We start from the raw sequence: 18,207 nt of genomic DNA, 5'->3' as shown, positions 1-18,207 counted from the left end.
ACATATGTCTTTTTATGAGTGATGCAGCAGACATATGTCTTGTTATGAGTGATGCAGCAGATATACTTGTTGTTATGAGTGATGCAGCAGACATATGTCTTCTTATGAGTGATGCTGCAGACATATGTCTTGTTATGAGTGATGCAGCAGACATATGTCTTGTTATGAGTGATGCAGCAGACATATGTCTTGTTATAAGTGATGCAGCAGATATACTTGTTGTTATGACTGATGCAGCAGACATATGTATTGTTATGAGTGATGCAGCAGATATACTTCTTGTTATGAGTGATGCAGCAAACATATGACTTGTTATGAGTGATGCAGCAGACGTATGTCTTGTTATGAGTGATGCAGCAGACATATGTCTTGTTATGAGTGATGCAGCAGACATATGTCTTGTTATGAGTGATGAAGCAGACATATGTCTTGTTATGAGTGATGCAGCAGATATACTTCTTGTTATGAGTAATGCAGCAGATATACTTCTTGTTATGAGTGATACAGCAGACGTATGTCTTGTTATGAGTGATGCAGCAGACATATGTCTTGTTATGAGTGATGCAGCAGACGTATATCTTGTTATGAGTGTTGCAGCAGACATATGTCTTGTTATGGGTGAAGCAGAAGACGTATGTCTTGTTTTGAGTATTGCAGCAGACATATGTCTTGTTATGGGTGAAGCAGAAGACGTATGTCTTGTTCTGAGTATTGCAGCAGACATATGTCTTGTTATGAGTGATGCAGCAGACATATGTCTTGTTATGAGTGATGCAGCAGATATATTTCTTGTTATGAGTGTTGCAGCAAACATATGCCTTGTTATGAGTGATGCAGCAGACATATGTCTTGTTATGAGTGATGCAGCAGATATACTTCTTGTTATGAGTGATGCAGCAGATATACTTCTTGTTATGAATGATGCAGCAGACGTATGTCTTGTTTTGAGTGTTGCAGCAGACATATGTCTTATTATGAGTGCTGCAGCAGACATATGTCTTGTTATGAGTAATGCAGCAAACATATGTCTTGTTATGAGTGATGCAGCAGATATATGTCTTGTTATGAGTGATGCAGCAGACATATGTCTTTTTATAAGTGATGCAGCAGACATACTTCTTGTTATGAGTAATACAGCAGACGTATGTCTTGTTATGAGTGATGCAGCAGACATATGTCTTGTTATGAGTGATGCAGCAGACTTATGTCTTGTTATGAGTGTTGCAGCAGACATATGTCTTGTTATGAGTGATGCAGCAGACATATGTCTTGTTATGAGTGATGCAGCAGATAAACTTGTTGTTATGGGTGATGCAGCAGACGTATGTCTTGTTATGAGTGTTGCAGCAGACATATGTCTTGTTATGAGTGATGCAGCAGACGTATGTCTTGTTATGAGTGATGCAGCAGATGTATGCTTTGTTATGAGTGATGCAGCAGACGTATGTCTTGTTATGAGTGATGCAGCAGATATACTTCTTGTTATGAATGATGCAACAGACATATGTCTTGTTATTAATGATGCAGCAGACGAATGTCTTGTTATGAGTGATGCAGCAGACGTATGTCTTGTTATGAATGATGCAGCAGACGTATGTCTTGTTATGAATGATGCAGCAGACATATGTCTTGTTATGAGTGATGCAGCAGACGTATGTCTTGTTATGGGTGATGCAGCAGACGTATGTCTTGTTATGAATGATGCAGTAGACACATGTATTGTTATGAGTGATGCAGCAGACATATGTCTTGTAATGAGTGGTGCAGCAGATATACTTCTTGTTATGAATGATGCAGCAGATATACTTCTTGTTATGAGTGATGCAGCGGACATATCTATTGTTATGAGTGATGCAGCAGACATATGTCTTGTAATGAATGATGCAGTAGACGTATGTCTTGTTATGAATGATGCAGCAGACATATGTATTGTTATGAGTGATGCAGCAGACATATGTCTTGTTATGAGTGATGCAGCAGATATACTTCTTGTTATGAATGATGCAGCAGATATACTTCTTGTTATGAGTGATGCAGCAGACATATGTATTGTTATGAGTGATGCAGCAGACATATGTCTTGTAATGAGTGATGCAGCAGATATACTTCTTGTTATGAATGATGCAGCAGACATATGTCTTGTTATGAGTGATGCAGCAGACGTATGTCTTGTTATGAGTGATGCAGCAGATATACTTCTTGTTATGAATGATGCAGCAGACATATGTCTTGCTATGAATGATGCAGACAGTGCTTGTAATGTTTGACTAAACACTGCTTTTTTACAATACAGAGCCCAACACATTGTGCTGTATTTTTAGATGTAATGACCAACAGAATCTGTGTTCTTAGACCATAATAATCGACCTTGCAGGTAGTAAGCCAGTTTGCTTGTGGCTTGCAATTTAAAGCTCTTATAAAGTATTAAAATATCAACTTTAATGAAATATCATATTAAATTAATATTTAACAAACTAAAAGTACCTAATGAAACATAAAAAAACTATTCATACTACATGTAGTTTCATTTCATTATTAAGAATTTCCATCTTTATCTATATGGTCAGCAATTGTCCAGCAGTATCCCTCTATATCCACATCGTCAGCTAATTGGTCAGCTCTTAAGCACGTTTCGAACGTTAATAAGGTCTCAACGTAAGAAAACAAGGAGGACAACAATCAAGTTGCAAACAATGTGTATACTATTTCTAACGTTTTACTTGTGTGTTAACCCTTAAAAGATGATTCGTCTAACTTTTCTGAAAAATCGTGTGAAATACAATTCTTCAACTGTTAACCATCAGAGATCGTTTCCGATGTTTTCATCGTATTTGACTAATTTTACAATGATCAATGGGAATTCTAGTTTAAGTCTATAATGACAACAACAAGTTTCTTCAGTTAATTTCTGTGAACTTCAAAAGAATAAATTTCTCGATAAGAAAATGAATTTAAAATGTCTTAAATAGTGCTCATTGATTAAAAATACGGACACTATGGTGAAAACTATGCTCGTTCACGATTGAGTGATATAAACAATATTGTTATTATTGTGATCTAACCATGCCCCGTGCGCATAAAGGTGATATAGATCTTACCTCGCACGTTGTAATTGCTGGTTCCCCGCTGCGGAGGCGGTCGGCCACCTGTTTTGGGATCATCTGGTAGAGAAGCGAGTCTGTTCGCTTCATCTCCGCGTCCAGCTTCTGCATGCTCTCCTGCAGGATCTTGCTCTTTTTCTGCTCCTGGAGCAGGATAAACCACCAGGTAAATCGTGCATTATGGCAATTTATAACTATATAATACATTGCATGTATCAACTCTCTATTAAGTGACATGTTGAATTCACGTAATTAACATGTATTAATATTTTATTAATATATGTACCTTGTGGGTATACGTCAAATGAAATGATGTTATGTTTTGTTCCGTTCTGTAAAAAATAAGAGTTTACTCGAGGCGAACGTCGATAGTGACGAACGCGATATACAGCATGACGAATGTCGACAATAATGGAAGAGATATAAAGCATGTTCATGATCGACGAATATCGACATTGACTGGCGATATAAACTGCTAGTAAATACTTCCCTAATGCTGGCAATGACATGCAAGATCAACAATAGTAAAAACGTGGCGAATGTCGACAATGACGGGCAAGATCAACCACAGTCAACATGTGGCGGATGTCGACAATGACGGGCAAGATCAACCGCATTCAACACGTGACGGATGTCGACAATGACGGGCAAGATCAACCGCAGTCAACACGTGGCAAATGTCGACAATGACGGGCAAGATCAACCGCATTCAACACGTGACGAATGTCGACAATGACGGGCAAGATCAACCGCAGTCAACACGTGGCAAATGTCGACAATGACGGGCAAGATCAACCACAGTCAACACATGGCGGATGTCGACAATGCCGGGCAAGATCAACCACAGTCAACACGTGGCGGATGTCGACAATGCCGGGCAAGATCAACCGCAGTCAACACGTGACGAATGTCGACAATGACGGGCAAGATCAACCGCAGTCAACACGTGGCGAATGTCGACAATGACGGGAAAGATCAACCGCAGTCAACACGTGGCGAATGTCGACAATGACGGGCAAGATCAACCACAGTCAACACGTGGCGAATGTCGACAATGACGGGCAAGATCAACCACAGTCAACACGTGGCGAATGTCGTCAATGACGGGCAAGATCAACCACAGTCAACACGTGGCGAATGTCGACAATGACGGGCAAGATCAACCACAGTCAACACGTGGCGAATGTCGACAATGACGGGCAAGATCAACCACAGTCAACACGTGGCGAATGTCGACAATGACGAGCAAGATCAACCACAGTCAACACGTGACGGATGTCGACAATGACGGCAGTCAACACGTGGCGAATGTCGACAATGACAGGCAATATCAACCACAGTCAACACGTGGCGGATGTCGACAATGCCGGGCAAGATCAACCACAGTCAACACGTGACCAATGTCGACAATGACGGGCAAGATCAACCACAGTCAACACGTGGCGGATGTCGATAATGACGGGCAAGATCAACCACAGTCAACACGTGACGAATGTCGACAATGACGGGCAAGATCAACCACAGTCAACATGTGGCGGTTGTCGACAATGACGGGCAATATCAACCACAGTCAACACGTGGCGGATGTCGACAATGACGGGCAATATTAAACACATTCAACACGTGGCGGTCGACAATGACGGGCAAGATCGACCACAGTCAACACGTAGCGAATATCGACAATAACGGGCAAGATCAACCACAGTCAACACGTGACGGATGTCGACAACGACGGCAGTCAACACGTGACGAATGTCGTCAATGACGGGCAAGATCAACCGCAGTCAACACGTGACGAATGTCGTCAATGACGGGCAAGATCAACCGCAGTAAACACGTGGCGAATGTCGTCAATGACGGGCAAGATCAACCGCAGTCAACACGTGGCGAATGTCGTCAATGACGGGCAAGATCAACCGCAGTCAACACGTGACGAATGTCGACAATGACGGGCAAGATCAACCACAGTCAACACGTGGCGAATGTCGACAATGACGGGCAATATCAACCACAGTCAACACGTGACGAATGTCGTCAATGACGGGCAAGATCAACCACAGTCAACACGTGGCGAATGTCGTTAATGAACGGCAAGATCAACCGCTGTCAACACGTGACGAATGTCGTCAATGAACGGCAAGATCAACCGCAGTCATTACGTGGCGAATGTCGTCAATGAACGGCAAGATCAACCGCAGTCAACACGTGACGGATGTCGACAATGACGGGCAAGATCAACCGCAGTCAACACGTGGCGAATGTCGACAATGACGCTCAAGATCAACCGCAATCAACACGTGGCGAAAGTCGACAATGACGGGCAATATCAACCACATTTAACACGTGGCGAATGTCGACAATGACGGGCAATATCAACCGCAGTAAACACGTGGCGAATGTCGTCAATGACGGGCAAGATCAACCGCAGTCAACACGTGGCGAATGTCGACATTGACGAGCAAAATCAACCACATTCAACACGTGGCGAATGTCGACAATGGCGGGCAAGATCAACCGCAGTCAACACGTGGCGAATGTCGAAAATGACGGGCAAGATCAACCACATTCAACACGTGGCGAATGTCGAAAATGACGGGCAATATCAACCGCAATCAACACGTGGCGAATGTCGACAATGACGGGCAATATCAACCACATTCAACACGTGGCGAATGTCGTCAATGACGGGCAAGATCAACCGCAATCAACACGTGGCGAATGTCGACAATGAAGGGCAATATCAACCACATTCAACACGTGGCGAATGTCGTCAATGACGGGCAAGATCAACCGCAATCAACACGTGGCGAATGTCGACAATCACGGGCAATATCAACCACATTCAACACGTGGCGAATGTCGACAATGACGGGCAAGATCAACCACAGTCAAGACGTGGTGAATGTCCACAATCACCAAATGTTAACACGTGCTTCGCGTCGATTATGATGGGCAATATAAAAACAAGTTTACATGGGCCGAATGTCGAAAATGACGGGTTAGATACATTGCGATTGCTGATAAACCACATGATAAATCGCCTGTTAACACATGACGGTTGTCCACAGTGCCGGGCGAGATTTAACCACTGCCGTCTGAAGATCAAGACGGGCGATAGAAGAGCGAGAGAGACCGCAGATAATAATGAAGTGTTTCAACAATGACCGGGGCAATAAATATCATACTGAATAGCAAGTCAAATGACCAGGCAACATAAGCCTGTATACACGATACATCGTCAGTTTATACATGTCGAACGTCAACAATGAAGGACGAGCTTATAAGTTATTACCAATTACCACAAGCTGAATTTTCAAAACGACAGTTAAGATAAATCGGAACATGAACACGATCAGAATGAAAATAATGTCGGGCGAAAAAAGGCCAGAAGGAACATAACAAAGGTCGACAAAGACTGGCAAGACCTACTTAACACATGCCGAATGTCGAAAAACGGGCGATTTAGATCACCACCTAACACATGACGAATGACGAAAATGGCGAGCTAAATAGACCGCCAGTTAAAACATGTTTTGAAAACCGACAAAGAAAGTTACACACGAACAGCAGACGGGCGAGATCAAACGCAAGTTAAACATGACAAATAACAACAATGGCGGGTTAGATAAACCGTCAGCCTAACGAATGTCGCCAATGGAGGGCTATAAACCACCAGTTAAAACATGACGATTGTCGACAACATCGAGCAGAATAGATCGCCAGGAAACACATGACGATTGTCGACAACATCGAGCAGAATAGACTGCCAGGAAACACATGACGATTGTCGACAACATCGAGCAGAATAGACCGCTAGGAAACCCATGACGATTGCCGACAACATCGAGCAGAATAGACCGCCAGGAAACCCATGACGATTGTCGACAACATCGAGCAGAATATACCGCCAGTAAACCCATGACGATTGTCGACAACATCGAGCAGAATAGACCGCCAGTAAACACATGACGATTGTCGACAACATCGAGCAGAATAGACCGCCAGTAAACACATGCCGAATGCCGACAACGTCGAGCAGAATAGACCGCCAGAAAACACATGACGATTGTCGACAACGTCGAGCAGAATAGACCGCCAGTAAACACATGACGATTGTCGACAACGTCGAGCAGAATAGACCCCCAGTAAACACATACCGAATGCCGACAACATCGAGCAGAATAGACCGCCAGTAATCAAATGACGATTGACGACAACATCGAGCAGAATAGACCGCCAGTAAACACATGACGATTGTCGACAACATCGAGCAGAATAGACCGCCAGGAAACCCATGACGATTGTCGACAACATCGAGCAGAACAGACCGCCACTAAACCCATGACGATTGTCGACAACATCGAGCAGAATAGACCGCCAGTAAACCCATGACGATTGTCGACAACATCCAGCAGAATAGACCGCCAGTAAACACATGCCGAATGCCGACAACGTCGAGCAGAATAGACCGCCAGAAAACACATGACGATTATCGACAACGTCGAGCAGAATAGAACGCCAGAAAACACATGACGATTGTCGACAACGTCGAGCAGAATAGACCGCCAGAAAACACATGACGATTGTCGACAACGTCGAGCAGAATAGACCGCCAGTAAACACATGACGATTGTCGACAACATCGAGCAGAATAGACCGCCAGAAAACACATGACGATTGTAGACAACATCGAGCAGAATAGACCGCCAGTAAACACATGACGATTGTCGACAACCTCGAGCAGAATAGACCGCCAGTAAACACATGCCGAATGCCGACAACGTCGAGCAGAATAGACCGCCAGAAAACACATGACGATTGACGACAACATCGAGCAGAATAGACCGCCAGTAAACACATGACGATTGTCGACAACATCGAGCAGAATAGACCGCCAGGAAACCCATGACGATTGTCGACAACATCGAGCAGAACAGACCGCCACTAAACCCATGACGATTGTCGACAACATCGAGCAGAACAGACCGCCAGTAAACACATGACGATTGTCGACAACATCCAGCGGAATAGACCGCCAGTAAACACATGCCGAATGCCGACAACGTCGAGCAGAATAGACCGCCAGAAAACACATGACGATTGTCGACAACGTCGAGCAGAATAGACCGCCAGAAAACACATGACGATTGTCGACAACGTCGAGCAGAATAGACCGCCAGTAAACACATGACGATTGTCGACAACATCGAGCAGAATAGACCGCCAGAAAACACATGACGATTGTCGACAACATCGAGCAGAATAGACCGCCAGTAAACACATGACGATTGTCGACAACATCGAGCAGAATAGACCGCCAGTAAACACATGCCGAATGCCGACAACGTCGAGCAGAATAGACCGCCAGAAAACACATGACGATTGTCGACAACGTCGAGCAGAATAGACCGCCAGTAAACACATGACGATTGTCGACAACGTCGAGCAGAATAGACCGCCAGTAAACACATACCGAATGCCGACAACATCGAGCAGAATAGACCGCCAGTAATCAAATGACGATTGTCGACAACATCGAGCAGAATAGACCGCCAGGAAACCCATGACGATTGTCGACAACATCGAGCAGAATAGACCGCCAGTAAACACATGATGAATGTCAGTTGAAGCATGTCGACTATCGCCAGTGGCTTGCGAGATGAGCCGCCAGTTGAAGCATGTCGAATGTCGACAATGGCAGGCGAGATGAACCGCCAGTTAAAGCATTTCGAATGGCGACAGTGGCAGGCGAGATAAACCGCTAGTTGAAGAATGTCGAATGTCGACAGCGGCAGGCGAGAGAAACCGCCAGTTGAAGCATGTCGAATGTCGACAATGGCAGGCGAGATAAACCGCCAGTTGAAGCATGTCGAATGTCGACAATGGCAGGCGAGATAAACCGCCAGTTGACGCATGTCAAATGTCGACAGTGGCGTGCGAGATGAACCGCCAGTTAAAGCATGTCGACTGTCGACAGTGGCAGGCGGTATAAACCGCCAGTTGAAGCATGTCGAATGGCGACAGTGGCAGGCGAGATAAACCGCCAGTTGAAGCATGTCGAATGTCGACAATGGCAGGCGAGATTAACCGCGAGTTAAAGCATGTCGATTGTCGACATTGGCAGGCGAGATAAACCGCAAGTTGAAGCATGTCGACAGAGGCAGGCGGTATAAACCGCCAGTTGAAGCATGTCGAATGTCGACAGTGGCAGGCGAGATAAACCGCCATTTGAAGCATGTCGAATGTCGACAATGACAGACGAGATTAACCGCGAGTTAAAGCATGTCGAATGTTGACATTGGCAGGTGAGATAAACCGCAAGTTGAAGCATGTCGAATAGTGGTAGGCGAGATAAACCGCGAGTTAAAGCATGTCGACTGTCGACAGTGGCAGGCGGTATAAGCCGCCAGTTGAAGCATGTCGAATGTCGACAGTGGCAGGCGAGATAAACCGCCATTTGAAGCATGTCGAATGTCGACATTGGCAGGCGAGATAAACCGCGATTTAAAGCATGTCGAATGTCGACAGTGACAGGCAAGATGAACCGTTGACTGACACAGACAACAATTATGCGAAGGGGAACAACTCGATACAATCGTAATAGCTCGGCCTCCTCCGACAAAGCTTCGTGATAGACCTCGTTATACAATCGTAACAACTCGGCTATGGCCGAAATGTTCCGAGCGATTTAAAACTGTGCCCTAAAGCCTTGCAGGTGCCCTTCATGTATATATCGTTATGTTTTGACAGAATGAAATGAAGAAAAGCCGTCAAACTCATAATTATAAGTTGGATATTTATTTTTTTGTGTATGGAACTAATACAAAATAACGTTATCTGGTAATATTTCTTGTTTTTATGATATTTTATAGACGCTATATGCTTTAACCCGGAATCCTGATCGGAACAACTACCCACTTTTGATCACAGGCATCTGGATCATTGTTTGTCACTTAAAATAATCCGGGGGGGATATGGTAAAAATGGATTGTTTTTATGTTGGTTGAGAAATTTGCATAAAACTGGACTCTACCGTGGAATCGGGTAAGTTTGAGTTAGATACCTTGTTTCTTTTTTGTATATGAAAGACACTAAATATCTTCAGATGTGTTGTTTATCTCATTGTATGTACCCAAAATGGTTTTAAACAACATTTAAGTGACAAACAATGATCCAGATGCCTGTGCTTTTGATACTAAACAATTTGTACGTGAAGGATTTGCCATATCAAAAATCTAAAAAAAATCCGTCAACATACAATTATTTGGACTAGATAATGGGTTAGACTTTCTTTCTCAGTGTATTTATCTCATACATTTCATATCATTAACTTTATTTTTTTATACTTAATTTACATTCTTTTAACCAAGGATGTATGGTTTATATGTCCGTGAGTGTTGGTAGCGAACAACTTAATGTAATGGCACAATTGAATACCTCGGCCCTGTTCACTAATATAGTTCTCTAAATAAATTAGATCTTCATTCTATTGGTTTAACAAAATGAGTTTGAACGCAAAAACCAGCACACATTTCTTTCAAGACTAAATTCTTTGATATCCACCAGTGGTGGTGATGCAGAAACATTGAAAAATGCTGACATTTTTACTGTGCCAATGAAATGCAGACATTTAAATTTTAATCTTATTGTCATTTTCAGAGAAGAGTATGGTACCAGGGGTGCAGCTGACTCTGATTCCCGGCTTGTTCTAATGAAAAAGGCAGATGAGGTAATGGTTGTGTTATTTTCGAAATTCGGACAATCATTTAACAGTCAAGTATCCTATTGGTTTAAGCCCAAAAGTACCTGCATGTTTGTACAATTAACCAACAAGGATTGACAGTATTAAAATATCAACATTGTAGATGAATATAAACATGATAACAATTTCATTTCATATTTTTTAATTAACCAGTAGTCCAGAGCTAAAAGCTGCTCTCTCACAGATTGACAGTTCTTCTTGGTCATTCTTCAAAAGCCCAAAGGAGTAATTAAATTAAATTTACACATATAATTAATTATATGGCTTAAAGCAATAGCAAAAAAATATTTTCAAAACAATTGAAATCTGTTCTATTATGTGTGACTTTATATGACTAGTTGGAGGATTTTTTACCAAATTTTCAAACTTGTATATGAAAGACTGTGATCTGATATTATGTCAGCAGTCTAATATCACTGGTTTCCATTCATTTGCACAATAATTGCCAATTGGCTCATTTAAAGACAAAAATAAAAAAGGTGTCAGAACAGTAAAACTGTGAGGATGCAGCTTTAAATTGGTGTTGCACTTAATGTTTTGTGAATACTTTTCTGTTGTTGTACAGGCTTTTAAAATAATTGATCTGAAAATATAATTCCTATTATTGTTGTATTTTCTGTTTTCTATTTCAGGCACTGGAATCCGAATGTAATCAAAAATGCCATTGTATGAGGATTGACCTGCAATGCATGGCAATCATCTTAACACAACTGCAACGCCTTCCTTGGAAAAATGAGTGCAAGATGGAAACAAAGCGTTCAGTGGAAAATCTTGTCATCTCAAATATTTGATGACTTACATACTGATGTGAAGTTGAAGATAAAAGTCATCTGTTGGTCCGTGATTATTAAATAAATCCGAACATATATTTTAAAAGGGTAAAATGGTAAAGGATTTATATACGCTTTAAGTGGTTTTCCTATATTATGGAGGGAAGATAACTACAAAAACAGAAACAGATGGCATCGGCAGACCAAATAAAGGAGAACTATTTTGTTCAGTTCAATTTTTAAGACTTCAGAAAATCTGTTAATAGGGCACATCCTTGCAAATGCCATATTGTAAACTGGGCTCTTTAAAATGTGAAAAGGTGAAAGTGGTCTAGAGGATAAGCCCCAAATTCAAGGTTGTGAGTTCAAGACCTCCAAGATACTTTCTCTTGACCTCAGGAAAAGGATGACCATACTTGTTTCTTCTTAGGCAACAGACTTAAGAGTGATTTTGTAAGCTTCCAGCTTGCATAGCAATCTGATAAGGAATAAAATAAGATACTAGCTGACTTGCAAACAGTTTTTCCATTTGTGTTGATTTATTTTTCAGTCTGTTGGAATGTTGCGCATTGCTTACTGCAACCAATATTTATTTTCTTTATTAAGTTGAATTTAACGAACACATAACATGACTTGTGATTTTACAGATGCATGTTTATTTCGTTGATTGTATGAGTTTATTTTCTCAAATGATGTAATAAAAGTTATTCTGAATGACTGTCCTTTTTTGTTTGAAGAAAATGTGTTGAGGTTTTGGCATAGCATAGTGTCATCATCATCATCATCATCATCATCATTGTTGTGTACAAATAAAACAATGTATTAAAAACCAAACTGTCAAGCCAAGTACTCAAAGAGGCACAAGGATATTGCTAAAGAGACCGGTAATACAATTTGACAAATAAAATGTAAAGAAAGATCTATAATTCTGACACATGGTAATGCTTTAAATAGTCCTCTCATTGTGTGTTTATGGTTAAAGTGGAGACATACAGTATATTTTGTAATGAAGACTTAAATTTGTATGGCATCTTAAAGCCATATGTGGGGATTAAGCGCCAGAAATATTGTGAAGTCTCCCAAAAGACTCAATGCACTTAAAAGGGCTTTGCACAGAAATGAAAGTAAAAATGGGAGCAAAACCTAATTTATCATTAGTTTTACATTGGATTGCATACACATGGCTCTGTTATTACTTGACTAATATTAAAAATAAAATTAAGAGACATGTTGATCCAAACTGTAATTATTCTTGTTTGCATTTTATGGAGTTGGACATAAAAGAGTCATTTGGTGAAGAGTGATCTAAAGGCTAATTATTCAAAATAGATTAAGTATTATTGAAAAAAAGTCTGGTATACATTGCTGAAAAGCTTAGTAACCTGGCTAAATATTTGTTTAAGGCTTTTATTTACAAAAAAAATAAATCAGTTGAGTATCTTATCAGTTACTCTTTTGGTGTTGTTGTTTTTAATAAAAAATGACAATTTACTCAAAGATATTGAGACTAATAATTATAGATTTAGACAAGTATAATGTGTAAGGAAACTTATAATGAGTGGGTTTTATCCACAGCCTAGGAGGTAAGGTGAAGCATGATCTGCCTTGAACAAATACAATTTTAAGACAAGATCTGTCAACTTAGTGCACCAGTCAATTGTAACCCCCCCCCCCCCCCCCCAGGTCCGGGGGGGGGGATACTGGGGTTAACCAGGGGAAATGGGCCGTGTTTTTACCTATCAGGTGGCCCTTCAGTGCTGGTTGAATGCGGTGGTTTTATCTTCGCTTAAAATATAGAGGAGAATGGACCTTACCTAGAGTCCCTGGGGTGTGGGGGCATTTGGCAGGTATTTTGCCACTGGATCGTCCGCGCAGGGTGGGGATTTTAGCCGGGGTTGGCTGTACTGAAAGTCAAAGTCCCCACTATTCCCCAGACCTAGGGAGGCCGTGGTTACAATTGTCTGGTGCATATCCACATGAACGTTGTATTGGTACTCTAACAATTGAGCTTACTGCGTGGATAGTCACCGCCCCACCTCAACCCCACAGAACTGTTTACACAAAAAAAATATGCAGCCCAAACCCAATAATGCTGAAGTAAAGGCATGCATAGATTTCAGCTGGTAAAGCTGACTGGGTGCCAAGCTCACACCCATCCTACCACAATCCACAAGTCTGCACAATGCAATCAATGATTTTACAGAATAGTAATGTTGTTTTAATGGCAAGGCATGGTGTGAAAAATAACACGGCAAAGTATGACTTAAAACTTACATTTCATAGGGTATTCCTATACCTGTTGAGAAAATGTTGACATTTAGTCCATGCATGCATTTAATCCGATGTAATGATTCATGCATGCCATGAACCGTATGATCATTTCAATGACTGTCAAGTACATTTTCTGTGTGCTCACGATTTTTCTACAGGAAATAGAGTGCTTCAACTATAAGAAAACATCTAAATATTAATAAAACGAACATTTTTTGAGGTTACAATAAATATTTTCTCTTAAACAAGCACATTTAATTTAACACAATCCATTTCCTTGTTGTTACAATGGGCCTTCTTTACGCGGATTGAAAACGGTGTTAATCGCCGGCAGCCGCATCGCACTTTCGTATATCCTTACTACTATTTACGAGGTCAATCTCGAAGCTTGCCGGAGATGGCCGAGTTGTTACGATTGTGTATTTACATCCCCAAACCATAGGTCGAATACACATTTATCAATACAGTTAATATATAACTATGACGAATTAATGGCTTGTTCCACATGAAGGAAATCCATTAGCTGCAGACTAAATGCTGCAATTTGTGATTTCCTTACTTGTTTCAGCAGGATACTAATGCAATAAATGCCAATAAAACAAGATAAATAGTTCGAACACGTTGTTGCAACAGCAAAACTTTTTGCCGTACAGCAAATACACATAAGAAGTCGGCTATTTCCTTATGTACGTGAAGTTAGCGGCCTAGCGGCGTCAAGTTAGCGGCCTAGCGGCCTAGCGGCGTCAAGTTAGCGGCCTGGCGGCCTAGCGGCGTCAAGTTGGCGGCCTGGCGGCCTTGCGGCGTCAAGTTGGCGGCCTGGCGGCCTTGCGGCGTCAAGTTGGCGGCCTGGCGGCCTAGCGGCCTAGCGGCCTAATTATTTTTTCTATTTCCAAGCAATTGTTAATGCGGTTTTTTTTTATAAAAACCATGATTAATCAAAAAAAATATTCATATAGTTACATAGCGGCCTTAAATTGTTTTCTATTCAGAACATTTTTCATTACCTTTTATTCTAAAACAATTTTAAATTAACTGTTTTATGCAAAAATTATCACTCTGACGCGTTTTTCAACTATTTTCAAACACTCTAGCTACCTAGCGGCCTAGCGGCGTGAAATGAGCGGCCTGGCGGCCTAGCGGCCTAAATTGAATCCTATTTCAAAGCATGTATACATGCATTTTCTTCTAAAACAATGACATATTAACTGTTTTAATGCAGACATTAACACATTGAAGCGATTATCAATTTTTTTTTTTCAAAAACGTCGTTAAAGCAGTCAGCTAATTCAAAGCATTAAACCTGCCAGTTCTTCTAAAACAATGATGTATTTACTGTTTTTATGCACAAATTATCACCCTGAAGCGTTTTTCAACTTTTTTCGAAAAGTCGATCGAGCACTTCAGCGGCCTAGCGGCCTAGCGGCGTGAAGTTAGCGGCCTGGCGGCCTGGCGGCCTAGCGGCCTAAAATGGTATCCTATTTCAAAGCATATATACCTGCATTTTCTTCTAAAACAATGACATATTAACTGTTTGAATGCACAAATTAACACTTTGAAGCTATAAGCGATAATCAACATACTTTTTCAAAAAAGTCGATTAAGCAGTCAGCTATTTCAAAGCATTACACATGCCTGATCTTCTAAAACAATGATATATTTACTGTTTTTATGCACAAATTATCACTCTGAAGCGTTTTTCAACTTTTTTTCAAAAAAAGTCGATCGAGCACTTCAGCGGCCTAGCGGCGTGAAGTAAGCGGCCTAGCAGCCTATGTATACATGTTTTGAAATAGGATAGCATTTTAGGCCGCCAGGCCGCTAACTTCACGCCGCTAGGCCGCTAACTTCACGCCGCTAGGCCGCTGAAGTGCTCGATCAACTTTTTTTGAAAAAAAGTTGAAAAACGCTTCAGAGTGATAATGTGTGCATAAAAACAGTAAATATATATCATTGTTTTAGACTTTGTTTAACTTCACGCCGCTAGGCCGCTAACTTCACGCCGCTAGGCCGCTGAAGAGCTCGATCGACTTTTTTGAAAAAAAAGTTGAAAAACGCTTCAGAGTGATAATGTGTGCATAAAAACAGTAAATATATCATTGTTTTAGAAGATCAGGCATGTGTAATGCTTTCCCACTGGGTGGGAATGGACACCGGATATAGCCCAAAAAGTGATGAGTAAACAGACAATTATGCAGTTGTTTTTCTTTACCAGAGGTAAGATCTTGCCGCGTTAACGCTTAACTATTAACTACAGTATCCACAAATGAAGCAAGTGTTTGAACTAATAGCTGAATGCTAAATTTGGACTTTGGTGTACTTTAAAGTGCTTACAATTAAGCAAACCTCGAAAAATGTTTCTTCAAATCTGAGATGATCACCTCAAAACTTACAGAATTTAGACAAGTATTGTTATTGTTAGGAAATATATCGAATAAATAAGAAATCTGAATCGAAGGATTTCACAAGCAGCAGCTCAACTATTTGTATTGTAAGAAATGGCAATGTTACGTTTAAACTGTAAAAGATATGCCCTTAGAAATGTTCACAGTACTGTACTGGGGATAGCCGTATTATGTACCGGGGATAGTTTTAAAGTTGAATAATGCGTCCTGGTGATAACATGTAAAATGGGACAAAAATTGATCGTAACACTGTTAATATACAATATACATGTATGTCTATTACGAACAATTTTATAAGAAATTATTGAGCAAACTATTTAAAAATGAGTTTGATCCATTCTCTCCTAGATGAACGTATGTATATATGCAAGCTGCTTAAATATCAGGGTTGATCACAATACATACTTTCTCACTGAAGTGAACGAGCAGAGACCATTATTCTGTTCTAAGTAATAGCAACATCGACCCAAGCTTAACGTGTTCCAAATTTGATCACAATATCTCATTCCCTACCGATGACTTTCTTCGCAAAAACGTACCAACTTGATTCAAAAAGCAATAATATATATATGAATAGAAAACACCACATAAATTCTACGGCCATATGTTTTGTACTCCTCAATAAATTAAATTACTGGCTTATTTAAAATTTTTTTAGATATTAGCGACTCGACTCATCATGGTTAATTAATCTGTATGAATGAAACAGTTTTAAGTGCAAACAGATAAAAAAACAAACATGTTTTTTGCTCTCATCCCTCGATATAGACAACATCGAACATTTTCCCTCGAGCTAGCGTATAGATAAATGGCCGTAATCATTATCACAGTCTCGTTATTCTAAATTCATCGTGACTATCCTCAGTCCACTTAGTAGCTATCCCCTGTGAAGTTATTTATTTGCTTAAACTATCCCCAGTACACCGGCAGGGCATCAAAAGGTATGAATATCTCCGTAACAACAAAAGATATCGTATTGATATCTTACACATTACTAGATATATTATTAATATAGATATAATTACAATGAAATCGCTCGATTCAGTTTTTATTCTTATTTTCAATTTGCTGATTTATGTTTGAAATCGTACCACATAAACAAACATTTGTGAGCGCTCATGTAACTTTCGGCGAGAATTGAGCTATTATACAAAAGAGGAGACACATTTCCATCATAGTCGTATATTGCACAGTATTCAAAACTCTTCAATTTTGATAAATATATCGCCATAAAATACGAAATTGATAGAAAACTTTACATGTGTCAAAGTCAAACTTTTCTCGAGTTATCACTTTTTGAGCTATATCCGGTGTCCGTTCCCTCTAACTGATAATGACATTTGCAGCCCACAAATACTTGATATTGATGAATAATCTAACGCACCAATCACCATTATGTTCTAGTTCCCGTACCAGGACAACGGTATTTCCTAGTTACCGTACCAGGATTATGGAATGTTCATGTAACCGTACTTCGACTATGTTATGTCCTAGTGCCCGTACCAAGACTACGTTATGTCCGAATGCCCGTCCCAAGACAACGTAATGTCCTAGTGCCCGAACAAGACTACGTTTTGTCCTAGTGTTCCTACCAAGACTGCGTTATGTTCTAGTGCACGTATCAAGACTACGTAATGTCCTAGTGTTCGTACCAAGACTACGTTATGTCCTAGTGCCCGTACCAAGACAACGATATGTCCTAGTGTTCCTACCAAGACTACGTTATGTCCTAGTGCACGTACCAAGACTACGTTATGTCCTAGTGTTCCTACTAAGACGACGTTATGTCCTAGTGCCCGTGCCAAGACTACGTAATGTCCTAGTGTTCCTACTAAGACTACGTTATGTCCTAGTGCCCGTACCAAGACAACGATATGTCCTAGTGTTCCTACCAAGACTAC

General features: G+C 40.8%; 1 protein-coding gene across 2 annotated transcripts in view; it reads right to left on the bottom strand.

Annotated features, from left to right (window-relative positions):
- Positions 1 to 18,207, bottom strand: part of LOC128231803 (soluble guanylate cyclase 88E-like) — a 100,799-nt gene that overhangs the window by 6,702 nt on the left and 75,890 nt on the right. For both annotated transcript variants that reach the window (XM_052944998.1, XM_052944999.1), the window contains exon 6: positions 3,099 to 3,245. In XM_052944998.1, the coding sequence (XP_052800958.1) occupies positions 3,099 to 3,245 (147 nt within the window). The remainder of the gene's footprint in view (positions 1 to 3,098; positions 3,246 to 18,207) is intronic.

This window comes from Mya arenaria, chromosome 4 (genome assembly GCF_026914265.1).
Source record: "Mya arenaria isolate MELC-2E11 chromosome 4, ASM2691426v1".
In the NCBI taxonomy this organism is placed as follows: Eukaryota; Metazoa; Mollusca; class Bivalvia; order Myida; family Myidae; genus Mya; species Mya arenaria.
Note: the sequence above shows the minus strand (reverse complement) of the source record. Positions and strands in the feature narration are given on the sequence as shown.